Genomic DNA, 15,527 nt, shown 5'->3' with positions numbered 1-15,527 from the left:
TTCTGATGAGGGCAGTGAGGGTCACAATCTAAGGGAAAAGGTTATGGAGTTTTAATGGATATACTTCATAACACTTATAGGTGCCTACCTAGTTGGAAAATCAAAATGTTTGCAAATTCATCTATTGCTACTCAGAATGCTGCATAAGAACTGTGGTGGCTTCCGCCCTCTAAGGTCATTTTAAGCATCAAAAGCCTGCTTCGTATTAAAAGAGATAGGGCACAGTATGCAGTAGATGTCTTAAAGGTTCAGGAGGTCAATTCTATTAAACTCAGTGTAGTAACCCAAAGTATTGAGGTTACTCATAGAATTTTATTGTTATTGGATTAAAGCCAGAAAAACAGATTCTATCACTATGCTGTAATGTATTGCAGACTTGTGCTGAGATTGAGTTGGCTAAATGCAAATGTAGCTGCTTTTACTACAGACTTACACTGTGAAAAAGTTCTCTAATCACTTTGTTAGACTCCTGAAGCATCCTGGCATATTTTTTTTTTTATTTCAAATGGAAGCTTTTTGACTCTCCATGAGCTTCCTTAAGCTTTCTTCAGAAGAATATTACTATTGTGCCACAGGCAATGAGCATGAGAGGAAGGAAAGTACTAAGAGCTTTCAATATCTGACAGTAACAGGCTGTTGTCTAAACAAGCACCATTCTGGCAAAGATGAAACAAATACAGTGTTCTTTCTGCTTAGGCATATTCATCTTAGTATATCCATGTCATAAATTTGACCTTATTCTGTCTTTTATTTCTAATGTGGTTTGTCTTACAACAGTGAAGTCAGTTATCACTCAGTTTGGAAGCAAAGTATTTACTTCTCAAATGTGCCCCAACCCGAGAGACACCTGCTTCCTTTTTTTTTTAATTAGTCTTTTCTTTGTAGTAATAAAATGTCAGTGTTTCCCACATTGACAAATGTACTGATTTCTGATTTCCCTTGCTCAACACTGCCTGCAGACTGATAAAAGACATCCCAATAGTAATCTAAGTGAAAATAAAATTAAATCAGAAATGGGATATGTTAAAGAAAAAAAAAAAGTTTAAAGAAGTCTCAATTGCAAATTTTTGTTTTCTTTTTTTAAATAGTTCATGACTTAAGTAATGATCCTAGGACCAAATGTGCAGTTGAATGTCTTTCTCTGATTTTACTGTTCTAATTTTTCTGTCATTTGGGAACATCTAGCAGATTGTAAACTATCAAAACACTGATTTTGAAGTAATTTGTTACAGTTCTTCACACTGAAAAAGAGGCATCTTAAAGAAATTAAATGTTCTGCCTTTGTAAGGGAATGAGAACATATGTGATTTATTTTAAACATGAAACTGCAGATATACATATATTAAAGACCAAAATATTATTTGTGTGAATGAGTTGAGCAGTCTTTTTATGGATTGTGATTGTGTAAGTGTAAATAAGACTGGTTATACCTGAGACGGAAAGAAAGCATTGTTTTTATCTCAAACTCTGGCTTACATTTACAGGGTTTTTTCACATTATAATTTGGTAACCTATGAAAATTATTTGTATCACAGTGCATCCATCTGTAAAATTAGTACAAATTATACTGACCTCTGTGTTGCAAACACCTTCCCATAAGAAATAAGAATATTTAATTGTAATGTTTTAAGTACAATTTAGCAGCTGAAACCTGTCAGTTAAATATTTATTGTTTAGTGGTTTAAATAAATGGGAAGCATAGTAATGCACTCCCAGCAAAACAGAACCCCTGAAATTGTGTTGTTTCACACACCAAGTGCTGTATTTTGAGAGCCACAGAGCTTTGTAGCAGGCTTAAAAAACGTCTCAGAAATATGGTGATAAACTAAATCACCATGAGGGCTTGGCTGAGTGATTACATAATATTTATAATCACCCTGGCCAAGATTCCTGTTGAGAATTCTGAGGCAGCTATTTTTAGATAAATTTGTATAGTGATGCTATCTTTCATGAAATAATTAGCTTAAAGTCCTTTTTTAGAACAACTCAGGAGATTTTGGTAACAGCAGAAGACACTGCTATGTTAGTGATTCATTATGAACTGGGATACTGAGAGAAAATTTCCCGGTTGCCTCTGTTCACTTTTAGGATATAGAGCCAAAAATGTAAGTGGAGTTGGCCAAAATGCAAGGCCTTCTAGCTCCTTGAGAGCTTTTTATTTTTCTTCTCAAAACATGAAATTGGAAACCTTTCCAGTGTTTTCAAGACTGCAGGTGTACAGAATACCCTGGCCAGAGGCAAAGCTGGTGCTTGGCAGTCTTCTCTAGTCTGTTAGTTCACTACGCTGTATTTCATCACAAAAACATATTGCTAATGAAACAAAAAGGATGAGAAACAATCAAGGAATTTTAAAAATCTGTGTGGCCACAGTTTCTCAGCAAATTAACCACTAGTAACATTCTCTCTGTATGCAATGCATAGAAGTATTTCTGACTAATTTACAAGCAAATATTTCAACTCAGCAGCAAAGTAGTAAAATGTATTGAAGACAACGTGTTACATTGCATATACTACATCAGAAGTAGTGCTAATGTAATATTATGGTGGTGACATCAGCACTTAAGAATAGCAAAATACCCCAAGTTCTGTTTTCCCGGTTAGAATAATTCAGCTGTATTGCATTGCATATTTTATGATATTGGAAGTGTTTTTATTACTGTATAAGAAAAATAATAGGATTAGAAGTTAATTACAATTGTGATGGCAGCCCAGAACATTCTTCTGAAACTCTGTGCATTAATTAATCATGTTTAAACTCACTAATGTTTAAAAAATGTGAGAACAAAAAAGTCTTGCAGTGGTTTCTTATGACGTCTGCAGACATTATCATCTGTAGACCTTGGGATCAGTAGCACTGATACTGTGTCCTTGTGCTGGATTCTAATCACTATTGCTTCCATTTCTGATGATATCAAACTAAGTGTTTCTGATTTCCTTGAATTTCACAGGTGGCAATAATATAGGAGTGCAGTAGACTACACTATTCTTATTGTAGTAGTACTAGTAGTAGTATATATAGAGATCTACTTCAGAGAGTGGTTTATTGTACTGTTGAGTCTAAATGTTACTGTGCAGTAAATGAATCCATTTTATAAAGCCAGTTACATGGGTGCTGCAGGCATATTTGACCACTGTGCTCTTTTTTTTTCCTGTCTCTTTATACTGTTTACTGTTGCTCATGATACTGGTCTTGCTCAAGTTTAAGCACCTAACTTTGAAAAAACAAGTAGTCTGAGCCCCTTAAGTTTGAGAAGTTTTATTTTTGATGCATTTATACTACACAAGCTGTTAGTTTTATTTTGGGCAGGTAAGTACAGATGTTCTAATAACTCCATATACTGAATTCGCACGTGAGCATAATCAGTCTGGTTATTTTTTGCTCTAAAAATTCTCAGGAAGTGTAGCAAAAAGGCTGCTAATCTCTGATTTTCAATGTATATTAAGATATTTACGATCCCATTGATAGCAGTAAAAGCAGCCCATGTATTCAGTTGTCTTATTTACTACCTTAAAAATCCTTGTAGTGTATACTTTTCCGTTAATTGAAAATATCCTAACACAGTAGTTCTGCATTTCTTAATATTATATTATATTCTTTTAATTTGTAATCTGAATTTTGAATCTGTAGTTTTGAATCTGAGTCTGTAATTCTAAATTTTGCAAGTATGAACAGTTTAGATATAAGCCCATTAAGCACAGATGAGTGTAGGGGTGGAAGAGCAGAATGACACTTCTCCCTGTAGCTCCACTTCTCCCTGTAGCTTAATGCAGCAGGTTCTGTGTGGTGCAAGGTAAGAGAAGTGGGTGTGTGTACCTAATAGCCTTTGACTGATCAAATTAGTTCAATTAGAAGCAAAGTTCTGTGTTAAAAAAAATACTGAAAATGTTGGCAGTGCTCACACAACACTTTCACATATTCTCAGTAAGATTTGACAATTTACATTATAAAAATCAAAGGACTCAAGTCATAGCTGAATATGGCATCACTTTTTCCTCCTTTTGCTCTCAGGAATCCAAGTTTTTTTCTAATGGCATTTTTACACAAACATTTTCCAGTGAGAGGGGCTTTTTTTTTTTAAATTGTAGCCTGGAGCAGTCAGGCCCTCCAGGCAGCTCAGCTCTGGTTCCTCGTACTTTCCTGCTTTGTAGTTTGTGATCTGCTTCAAAATCTGTTTCTGTTTGTTCTTTTTTTTTTTTTCTTCACTCTTGAAGATTTTATGTCATATCTTAAGCATAGCTCTGTCTAATAGCACCCTTTTCAGTGGTGATAATCTCATTGTGAACTTATACTAGAACCCCTCAATACCTATACCAGTTATAACACACTTTGTTCAGACAAGTGGTTTAACTCTACTGAGACTGAAAATCTGAAATGGAAAAAATAAGTGGTGCAGATTTGAAATAACGTATATTAAGACTGGAGCTTTTGTAATTTTTGATCTGGCTGGCTTAATAGGTGAAGATGGGTATTAAGTATCTCACACAAGAATAGTGAAAATCTCCATTAAATAAAATAAAAATAAATAGAAATTAAATAACATTTTCTGCTTTTGGGATGATGGATAAAACCTATCATTTCTATAATCTAGCATCAAGCAAGTATTTTTTATAGGTAAGGTCTATCTATAAAGCATATCAAGGCAATGTTGTAATATTGTCTGCATTTCAGTCGGTATTCCAATATACCATCCACGTGTTAAAATTTTTTATTTATCAATTTTTATTGCATACAAAGGAAGAAAAGTAGTATTTTGTATATGATACAAAAGAGAGATGTGCTTGGTAGTAAAATTGCAAAAATTGCAGCTGAAATGAAGTATTCAGACATTAAAGACGTGGACAGACAATCAGTGTGAGTAACCAGAGATTTACAGTTTCAGAGGTCTAGGTACTAAAGTGTCTGATTCATGTCTGGTTTTAAATGATTATTATGGGGAAGTATCCTTTTAATGAGTTATTTCCTCTTGTAAAAAAAAAAAAAAAAGGAAAAAAAAACCCAACTCACCTTCTTGCATTGCTTGTCTGCATTTAGTAGGACCTGGCCTGCCGTGTCCTCAGGCAGCTACTGTTTCAGCGCTTTAATTATGCTTTTTAACCCACTTTTTGTGTCTATGTTCTTACATACTTCTATGTAATTACTAAGTTTGGTAGTAGGACTCAGGCGAATACCTTTAGCATGACTTTAGCCTATACATTACCGAGTATGCTGTATTATTACATGATATTTCCTATGCTTCAAGCCACACTTTTAATTCACAGAAGTTAAAAAGACTTCAAACACACAAGCTCTAAATGCAGAGACCACAACTAAAAAGTCAGACCATGTTCAAATCAACATACTAAGTTCAATCAAAAGTGTCAGGAAAGTTGAAATTTGGCCTTAGTACTTTAGATAAGTGTCTGCTTGGCACTTAGAACTGCTGCCTGTCTCTGTCTGCCAAGTGTCTAATATTGCAGCTGGTGTTTGTGAGACTATTATCCTTCAGCTCATGAGGAGGGAGCTTTACTATGAGCTCTACATTTTTTCAGGATAAACCAGTCACATTTTGTAACCCTGCAAAGCAGCAGGTGTAATGATTGTTAATATCAGCTAAATAGTACTGTAATTCAAAAAGAATTGAAATATATGTGAAACTGTTATGCTCATTTTCAACACTAAATTATCAGATCCAAAGATTTGTATTAGAAACTACTTTCCATTATGCAGAGGAGTAAGAGTATCTAATTTGGCCAGCAGTTACTTTTGTATTTCACTTGGGAGGGTGGTTGGAATTCATGAAAACTTGGTACTGTTTCTTAGTCCCTATTCTCTGTCCTGTGAAACTGGGGGGTGCAGATAGGGCCTGAAGAACAAGTGCTCTGATTGCATGCATGTTACAAATGATAAGAATTGTTAGATTTTAGCCAGCACATGAATTAAGCTTAATATTTAATTAAACACAGATTGGAAAAATTTATGTGCTTTCTTAGTATAAACACTTTACTGTGTTCTATACTTCATTTGCAACAGTTGTATCATTAATGAGTTAAAAAAATAGAGCTAAATGAGGAGCAGGCAAACTTTTCTCCAAGAAGCTATCATTCGTGCTTTTAGCCTGCATGCATCCTGTCTCTCACACTTTCCAAACCAATTGATACGCTACAACAGGAAAAGAAAAACATGCTTATTAGCTCATTTTGAATTTTAACTGGGAAAAAAATTGTTTTCTTCGATGGAGACAGGAAACAAAGCAGCAAAACTCATATTAAAATACAGTTAAGAGTAAGAATAGAAGAATAGATTTCATTACATGGATATTATAAAAAGAAAATGCATAATTAAGGCACTTAGTACAACATAACACTATGCCATAGTGAGGCATTCCAGCACCCATACAGTTATGATTATGATAGGTACTTAGCATCTGGAGTTCCTAGTTAGTTACCATACTGTAATGTTTTTGTTATCTTTTGGTTACTGATGAGTGCTTGCAAACTTGTAAGCTTCATAAATTAAGGGGTTTTTTTTAATCAAAATTTTCTTGGTGTCTAAAAACTCACTGCATAAGCAACAAAAAAGCCTGAATTGGTTATTATTATATATTTCTAATGAGTGAAGTCATAAGTATAGTTTATTTTGGAAATAATTAACATTATTTCATTATTATTAACATTGCTAATATTATGCTGTTAAAATTGCCCTGAAAAATTAGCATAAAGTAATAAAAGCTCTGAAATACTTTGAAGTACATTGAACAATATTGAAGTCTACTTGTTCCACATAGCTGTAGAATTGGCAAAAGATCCTTCAGAGCAGTGGCCAATTAACAGATCCTTTGGCTTGTGGAAAAATGACAGAAGTACTCCTGTCAAAACCAAAGTTAGTGGATATGTTTTAACAGTTTGTCTTATTTAATTTGTTAATTTAAGAAGTGTGTTAGCATTAAATGAATTAAGAGCAGTCTCAAGGCTAGGCTTTTTAACAATAATAGCTTTGGAATTATCTTTTTTTGATTCAGCTCAAAAATCTGTGCTAAGCACCTCAAGTTTAATCAAATGAAGTTTCAACTGAGACTTTGCAGTGTAATCTTTCCTAAGTCTCTTTTCTAGATGGTAAATTAAGCTTACTATTTGATTTATCAAATCAGTTATCCAAGATGCATGTATCTCTACTAAGCTCAAAGAGGATGGAACTGAATGACAGTGGTTTTGAAGTTCCAGGTTGGAACTTGAACTTGTTATTTTTGATCTCACAAAAATATTTAATAATGATCAGCCAACACAAATGAAATAAATGGAAAGTGCTAAAGTGTTTCTAAAAAAAAAAAAAAAAAAGAAGTGAACTTTATTGAGTTTTGAAAATACAGGCTTTGCACAGCATTTAATTAATAATTTTCATTGTAGCCTGTGGTGACTTCTTTGGTTTTAGAAATCACTATAAGGGTTACCTGGAAGCACAGCATTCTGTGTTGCCTTCTGAAATGCTTTTTATGGCTACTTTTCCAGACAGTCTTCCTCTATTACAAAAGCATGAAATAATTTGTATTAGTTAATGCACAAATATATTCTCCTTTCATAAAGTCTTAATTGCCTGTGAACTGCTACAGTCCTTTAAAAGATGGTGAGTGATGAATGTAATTTGGTGTACTTTAAGGATGTTTGAGACCAAAGACAGCATTTGTTGCCCAATATTTAATTAACTATAACTTATCAAATAACAAATCAGTTATAAATTGTATTCTGTGGCAGCAGCTTTTGTGTTGAGCTGCAGTAGTAACGATAAGAAATTCTTTGCTTGTCTTCAGATGGTAACAGTTTGAGTAAAAATATTGTTCTGACATGAAACCTGATTTCATTTGGAGAAACTGAGTACAGAGCTGGCTTAATTACAAACATTCTGTTAACCCTCAGCTAATGGAATTCAGGCCTGGATCACTGGATTCATACTGGAAAACCAGTTGCAGTTATAAATGCTTGCATTAAATTCAGGTTAATTTCACTAAGATTATGCAAATTCTGGATAAACTTGGTGAACTGTATAGTCTTAAGAACACAGTTTTTTAGATTGTTACCTTCTAGATTTCAAAAATATTTTATTTGTATTTTCTAAAATTGTCTCGTGATAAAAAAGCTCAGATTAAATAATTTATTAGTAAGAATCGGGCAGACTAGAACTAGACACCTGCCACATAAAAATCTCAAAGTGCTTTGTGGAAATACTAGCATGTTTATTTTAAATAGTGAGATAGCAAGAAATAGAGGTTCTATGTCATTGCAAACAAAAGGCCATTGCAGAATCAAAGCTAGAATGTGAGTCTCCCAATTTTACATTCCATGCTTTAATAATCAGACTACATTACATTTCCAGGATAGCACGTAGGCCTTATATCTGCCTTCCCCCCTTATTATATAGGGAAAAGTCCTACCTTATTGAAAATGAATATTCTAGAAATGTTTCAAATTCTGTTTAGTGCAGAGAGACTGAGAAGAAAGTAACATCTATTGAATGTATTACACCTATATCCCAGGGCAACAAATCTTACTATTTTTCCTCATTTGAACCTCATTCATGAGAGTTTTGTTGTTAACTTGATCCAGATGACAGATCAAAGCATAGTTCTCTATTGCCACCTTGCTAAAATATTTTTTAAAAGACAGTTTTAATATTACAGTTTTACAGTTACAGATTGCTGTTAAGCTATTTAGTCTGTTACCAGTCAATCAAAGACTTTCATTTCACTTCAGTACATCCTTAATTAAACTCAACAGAAGTTTAGGAGGACAAGAAATATGTCAGTTTTCTTACAGTGCTAGATCATAAATGCTTTGGTAAGTGGGTTAAAAATTCAGTTACACATACCATTCATGACCTTGACAGCTTGGCAAATAGTGATATTGAATGATCAAAGACAACTGTTTCAAGCCCTTAAGGTTAATATACCTGTGCACCTAGATTTAAGCTGCTTTTAATTCTTCTATCATTCCTTTATTTCAAAATGGATGCAGTATTTATTGAATGTAGTCAATAGATTTAAAGAAAAAAAAAATCTGAGAAAACTGTTTAGGCTAAAATTAATAAGTCTGTACATGTTTTGTAGGAGATGCAATTAATTATTGCATTTTACAATTTTTTCTTTCCTAATATAAATCCAGGAATGGGCCTGGTTTTCAACAGGCATTTTCAAAACAAACTGTTAGTGTGATAATTATGTTGTCAGAGCGGTAGATTCTAAGAAATGTAAACTCTAAGAAATCCTGTCTTCAGGAAAACCTTATCAATAGCAATAGTTTTTAGAAGAAAATGTAAACAAAATATCGAACTATTAACTATTTCAGATATGGAGTAACTCGTGCAGAGTAACATGATGGAAATTTGATATGGAACAATTTAAATGTGTGTATGTTCATCACAGTAATTTTCATGAATTGTACATTCCAAGACTGACTTTCCTGATCACCCAGGAAGGTCATCTTGAATAATCTATTACACTTTCAAAAGTAATATAGCAGAAGGTCTTGGATGTTCTTGAATAGGAGATTTACAGATGTGCTGAAGGTGTTGCAGGAAATTATGGCATTGCCAAGTGGGTAGGTAGTATTCTTCCTTTGCAGTGAGCACTGAAACACTCTCCTAATGTGTTGATATAGGGCCCAGACCATGAGGATTTACTGTGGGTCTGATAAACCAATGTCCTATAATATATACACCTTTCTGTGTGTTTGTGTGTGTGCTTATATGTAGGTGTAGAGGTGTGAAGCCCTGGAGTCCTGATTGAATTCCAATGTGGCTAATGAATTTCTTCCTCAAATAAAAATATACCTGACATTTCAAAGCCTATGAAAGATTAAAAGAGTTAGCAAGGAAAGCAAACAGAAGTAACATTATAGATTTTTGTTTAGAAGGACCTGAAAGGGTTGTATTATTCCTCTGCATGGCTTTGCTTTTCTTACTCCTTCAGAAATCCTTCTGTTCATCCTCCTCAAGCATTCTGCTTTTGAAAGTTTGAAATTATGTTTTGTACTTCTTAAGTCAAAGCTAAGTATACCTGGAAAATACAGTTCAGTGTGGAAGTATAGATAAAGCAAAGACAAACAGAACCTCAAAATCATATTAGTTATCATTGTGAAGAGCTAATGAATAAAACCAAAAAGCTTTTAAAAATAATGTTTTGCAAAATATTTAGCATCATTTTAAGAAATCAGTGACAATCACAGGTCGTGTACACGTTTGGATGATTTGATGATCACTTGAATGGAAAAGAAATTTTCATTTCACATTTCTTATATATTTTGCTTTTCCAGAACAGGCACACTAAAGGAAGTGTACTATCACATTAATGTTTCTTTGTGTGCATTTTACTGCAATCTGACATCCAAAAGGAAGAAACATTAGAAGTGGTTTATTTATATTTCAGCACCAAATTAGAAAGATGACATCATTCATTTACAGTTCTTATGCCATGACACATTTAATCCCCGACACCTCATTACAGGGGACACTTTTAGGATTGCATATATCATCTTGTTTAACTTTTGCATTCTTTTATGGAGCACAGTTGAAAGGTAGGAAATTTACGGCTGTTCATTGATAAGAAAATAAACCAATATAATGTTAGGAGCTTCCCCAAAGAGGTAGGGTATTACAGTGTTTACAGTAAGTGGGTTATTATTTGTCTATTAATTCTCCATCTTTTCCACTCTTTTGTTCAAAAGGCCTTCCTCTTTGAATCTAAAGACAAACAGACCAACTATGATGTTTTAGATTGAGTTTGTCTTTTGGCAAAATCAGTAGAAATTCATAGTTGAAATTCATACAGTTGTATGCTTCCATCTTCTTATCTGGGAGGGAGAAAATGAAATGGTTCTAACTGTGCAGAAAACAGCATTTAAAAACATGAAATTATACCATATAGTTCCAGAGCAATTTCTGTCCAAAGGAATCCACCACTTGACCTCTGGAAGACATTTACTCTGTAACATACTGAGAAGATGCTCTTTTAGTGCTGTCAAGATGCTCAGAAAGAGTCTGACACTGGCTAGAGCATGTACATATCTGATGTGTGGTTGTTCCTCTGTCTTGTTCCTGTGATGACTTAAAGGTTTGGTTTGGCTGTTTGTTTTTACTTGAACTAAATACAGGTCCCCTCCTGTGAAATAGTTTTCTATAATGCTTCTAATGGACACATAAAGTGCTTGAGAAGCACTGTGACAATTTAAAAAAAAAAAAGGCCGGAAAGGCACATCAGGATTTCCTGTGATTCCTGTGGTTCATAGTTCTCATCGCATTAGATTTTGTTTTACTTAAAATATTGTGTAATATGAGCATTTAGTTTGCTTTTGTTCAAGTCTCTTTTCTACTTAAGCAAAACCAAAACACCAATAAAAATCAATATGAAGCAAACCCCCAAACATTAAAATTGGGGAATTGAGATTTTACATTTTCCGTTAAAATATTCTTACTAGTGAATTTTTCCTAATGGAGATTTTCTTATAGGGTTGCTCTCATAGGCAAATCAATCTTATGATAGTCCTGAAAGTAAAGAAAAAATAAGTACTGTATCCACTGTCATTGGGCAATTGCTGGTAAGATATTTTGGTATTATGAGCAAGGTTTGAATTATTCTGGTCTACGTATTTCATGATATGGGATAATTGTAATAGTGATAATGTGCACTGATGCATCCAGTTATCTCATAGTAACGTAGATTTTATTATCTGTACACAACAGTAGCTGAAGTGCTGCTCTTTTTTTCAAAATCTGTATCTACGACTTACTTTCATTCAGTAACATGTCAAGTTCCATAAGCACTTATTTTTCTAAGTGCCTGTGTCTCTATCACTTGATTATCTTTTAACTTACTGCTTAGCAGAGTGATCTTGGTATACAATTAAATAAATATCCTCTTCTGACTGCTTTGTGCAATCCTACTTTGTGCAGTCTACTGAGACAGAAGATATGTTCACATAATTTTATCTTCTATTTCTGTTTCCTTTTCTTTGTGAGCCAGCAGTCCAGACTTCTGTTCTTAGATTTTTACAGCCAAAAAATAAAGTAAAATAAAAGCAGCTAAGAAAGAGCTAAGATCTTCCTAAAACACCGAGTGATACATTCCAACATTTAATAGAATCATCTCAATTTACATTTTAAACAGACACAAAACAGAATGAAACTGATGGCAGATAATTACGATGATGACCATCACCACTACCACCACCATCACCACCACCACCATCATCGATCTCCTGGGAGGCCACAACACTCCAACCACAGACCCTCTCCAGATCAGGTTAGTCACCTCTTTTTTCACCTTCTGTTTTATAAGTTTACTATTTTGATATTTCAATATAAAATAAGTATTTCAAAGAAAAAAATAAGAGTTATGTGTTATTTGAACTGAAACTAATAGCTATGGTATTTATTTTCACCCCTAAAACAATTTAAACGTTTGGCTTTTTGTCTGGTGTCATATTTTTCTTCCCTATGCTTCTTTAGAAGGTTTGCAGCTATTTTCTGTGCTTCGTAGCTCAACATTTTCAGTAGGAAATCAGTGAAAAATTTCCTACTTAGTGATTACTAGTGACTGCTAGTGATCTCGGAAGTATGCACTTTTGGGAATAATTTTAGTATTGAAAAACCCATGCAGCATTTCTCATTGACAACTTGTAAACCCGTGGTTCTAAGCTGTTTTTGAGTATGTCTTTCTGTTGAAGCTTTCAAATACCAGATACAGCTTAAAATCAAGCAATGTATTTTTAACTAGGCAAGATGTACCAAATTCCAGAGACGTTTTATTTAAAAAATGTTTAGTATGTTTGTGTACATGCATGTATGTGCATATGAAATGCTAAACCACAAGAAATACAAATGACAGAAGCTAAACTGTAGTTGATGGAATTTCAGGAAACAAACTTCTATTTTGAAATTAAACATATATGTAAGCCATGCTGCCAGCATGCCATGTGTTTTCAGCTGATACTGGGTGCCACTATTCCATTTCAAATAAATATGGTTTGCAAGAGCTTGTCATGTATCAATGGAGTCTCACCAGAAAATGACTTTCATATTTTAAGATAGGCTTCTTTTCACTATATGACTCTTTAGCCTATTGCAGTGAGTAAGACTTGAAAACTGTAGGATTTCTACGAAGAGCTCAGTCACATTAGGACAAGAAGGAAAGTTACCCATATATGTATTTATCAGTAGTAGGAAAAACAGTTTATAGAAATAACTCTTTTCATGTAGAGAACCCTGGGAAAAAATAAAACGTTGATTTAATGTGAAGAATCATTGTTGATACTAAATTATTTTATAAATTCAAAATATCTGGGTAGAAAAAAGAAGGGAAGTTATAATGGGGATGTATGATAGGCTACTTAATCAGGAGTAAGAGACAAAGAGGCAAATGGTGCTTATTTTTAGAATACCCAAAAGAGCTGTGCGAAAGATGGGAACGGGAACTCAATTGCTTGGATATCAACTTAAAAAAAAAAAAAAAAGAGCCACCAAAAATCTCCCGAATAAGAGAACACAGAGTCCTTCAAGTTCTTGAAACATGTTAAGAACAACTTTTTCTTTTAGAAAGTGGAGAAAGATATTAAGGACTTGCTGTCTTGGTTTTTGTTCTGATTGACAGAGATAAGTTTGCTGAGTTTAGAAAAGAAGGCAAAATTGTCTGAAAATAACCATAAAATGAAATAAAAAAGATTCTGGGTTTTGTGCAAGGAATAGAATGAGAAAAATAGAATGAAGGCAAGAGATGTGAAAAAAACAGTTAACAACAACCTCTATGTTACAGAAACTTGGACACTAATTCGAGAAATCTGAACCTGTAAATAAAATTTGAGGGACAAGACAATGTAAGCAAGCTGACATTTAGTGAAGAAGGCCGTTTGTAATGCAACATAATGGGTTATTCAGGGAAAAAAACAAAAAGCATAATTAAAGTATGTATCAAAACATTTTGAAGAGCTTAAAAAAATTAAGAAATTTTATGATTGATGGAAAGGGGTATATGATTAAAGATAGGGCACATGAAGTACTATCTATTTTACTAGTATTTACTAGTAATAATATTCTCAGTTTTACTCTGAACTATTTATTAGTATATTCAGCAGCTCTTACACAGGATATAGGAAATCCTTGGAGGCTTAAGGGAAGCAAACAATTCTCATCTATATATAAAATGTATGGGGATCTATGAGTTCTTTTAGACCCTGGAAAGTTATAGAATAAATTCTCAATCAGTGAATCAATAGAAAGCCAACAATTTTTTTATTGTTCATTTTCAGTAGCTTGATGTCTGTATCAGACTGTATGACATTACGTACCCAGTCATCTCAGTGTTTATCAGATCCCTTTATACTTGCTCTGCCTTTATCCTCTTTGTTAATCATCAACTGGCGGTTCCTATCCTAGACCAGATAAACTATTTTTATGTTACTTTTTTCAAGATATGAGATTGTTTTTCACTATGTAGCCACTTTTTTTCTTGCTCTCTTTCCTAGTGACAGCTTTGGGGCACTCTCTAGAACAGAATGCAGGTCTAGATGGCTGTTACATAGCATACCCATCCTATATTTAGTCTGCCCGTATTTATCAAGGACAAATTATGTCAAGCAAATCTAATTTCCTTTGATAGGGTAACTGGCTTTGTGGCTAAAGAAGAAAGTGGTAGCTGTTACATTCTTTGCATTCATAAAGCCTTTAACACTGTCCCACTATATATTTGCAATATATAAATAAATACATGATTTGTAATCTAGTTAATGTAAAATACATTACAATATAAAAGCTGTAACCAGAAGTAATACTATTTTAATTAATTATGAAATCACCATAAGATGGGTATGCAACTGATACAAATAACATGCTACAGACAAATTTTCCATTACTCATTGTCAGACAGTTGGGATGGTTACAGCAGAGTTCCAAAGAGGTCTGCACTTTATCTGCTTCTGCAGATTATTCTTTCAGAAATCATTTCATTGATGAAATTGAAGAAAACATGAATATTGCTGATAAAGAACCAAGCTGCAAGAAGCTTCATGCATAGTAGGAGCAGTTAAACTAGTCACTAGGCTGCTCCAGTCTCAACAAACTAGACAGAAAGTCTAGAATAAATAATCTGAAATTCAGTAAAGACAATTCCATTTACAAGGGAGAAATCACATACACTGATGAGCCAGTAGCATGGAAAAAGGAATCTGGATTACACAATGCCATACCATTGCAATGAAGTTGTATCTAATTCTGGGATGAGTGTAATACTGGAAAAGAAGCAGCAAGCAATTATTCTGTTCTTTTGAGCACTGCTGTGACCTCATATGTAAAGCTGTATACAGTTTCAGTCACCATACCCTAGAGAAAGATAGACACATTAGAAAGGGACCAAAGGAGAGCAACAAGAATGATAGGAGCTTTAGAGAACGTGACCTATGAGGAAGGCTTAAAGAACTGGGTTTGTTTAGTCTAGAAAGTACTAAAGAGGAGACATAAGTCTTCTAATACGTAAAATGTTGTAAAGAAAACTGTGATCAATTGTATTCCA

The 15,527-nt window shown here is 33.8% G+C and overlaps 1 protein-coding gene across 12 annotated transcripts in view; it reads left to right on the top strand.

The window, feature by feature from the left end:
• Nucleotides 1–15,527, top strand: part of ERC2 (ELKS/RAB6-interacting/CAST family member 2) — a 490,267-nt gene that overhangs the window by 344,506 nt on the left and 130,234 nt on the right. For all 12 annotated transcript variants that reach the window (XR_009726824.1, XR_009726822.1, XR_009726820.1 and 9 more), the window contains one exon: nt 12,132–12,266. Coding sequence is in view for 3 of the 12 variants with exons in the window: in XM_061362415.1 (XP_061218399.1) it covers nt 12,132–12,266 (135 nt within the window). In the remaining 9 variants the exon portion in view is untranslated. The remainder of the gene's footprint in view (nt 1–12,131; nt 12,267–15,527) is intronic.

This window comes from Neopsephotus bourkii, unplaced genomic scaffold, assembly GCF_033783945.1.
Source record: "Neopsephotus bourkii isolate Nb327-2 ecotype Australia unplaced genomic scaffold, CSIRO-AGI_Nbou_v1 NB_1120, whole genome shotgun sequence".
In the NCBI taxonomy this organism is placed as follows: Eukaryota; Metazoa; Chordata; class Aves; order Psittaciformes; family Psittacidae; genus Neopsephotus; species Neopsephotus bourkii.
The sequence above is the reverse complement of the archived record's forward strand: the minus strand, read 5'-3'. Positions and strand labels throughout refer to the sequence as shown.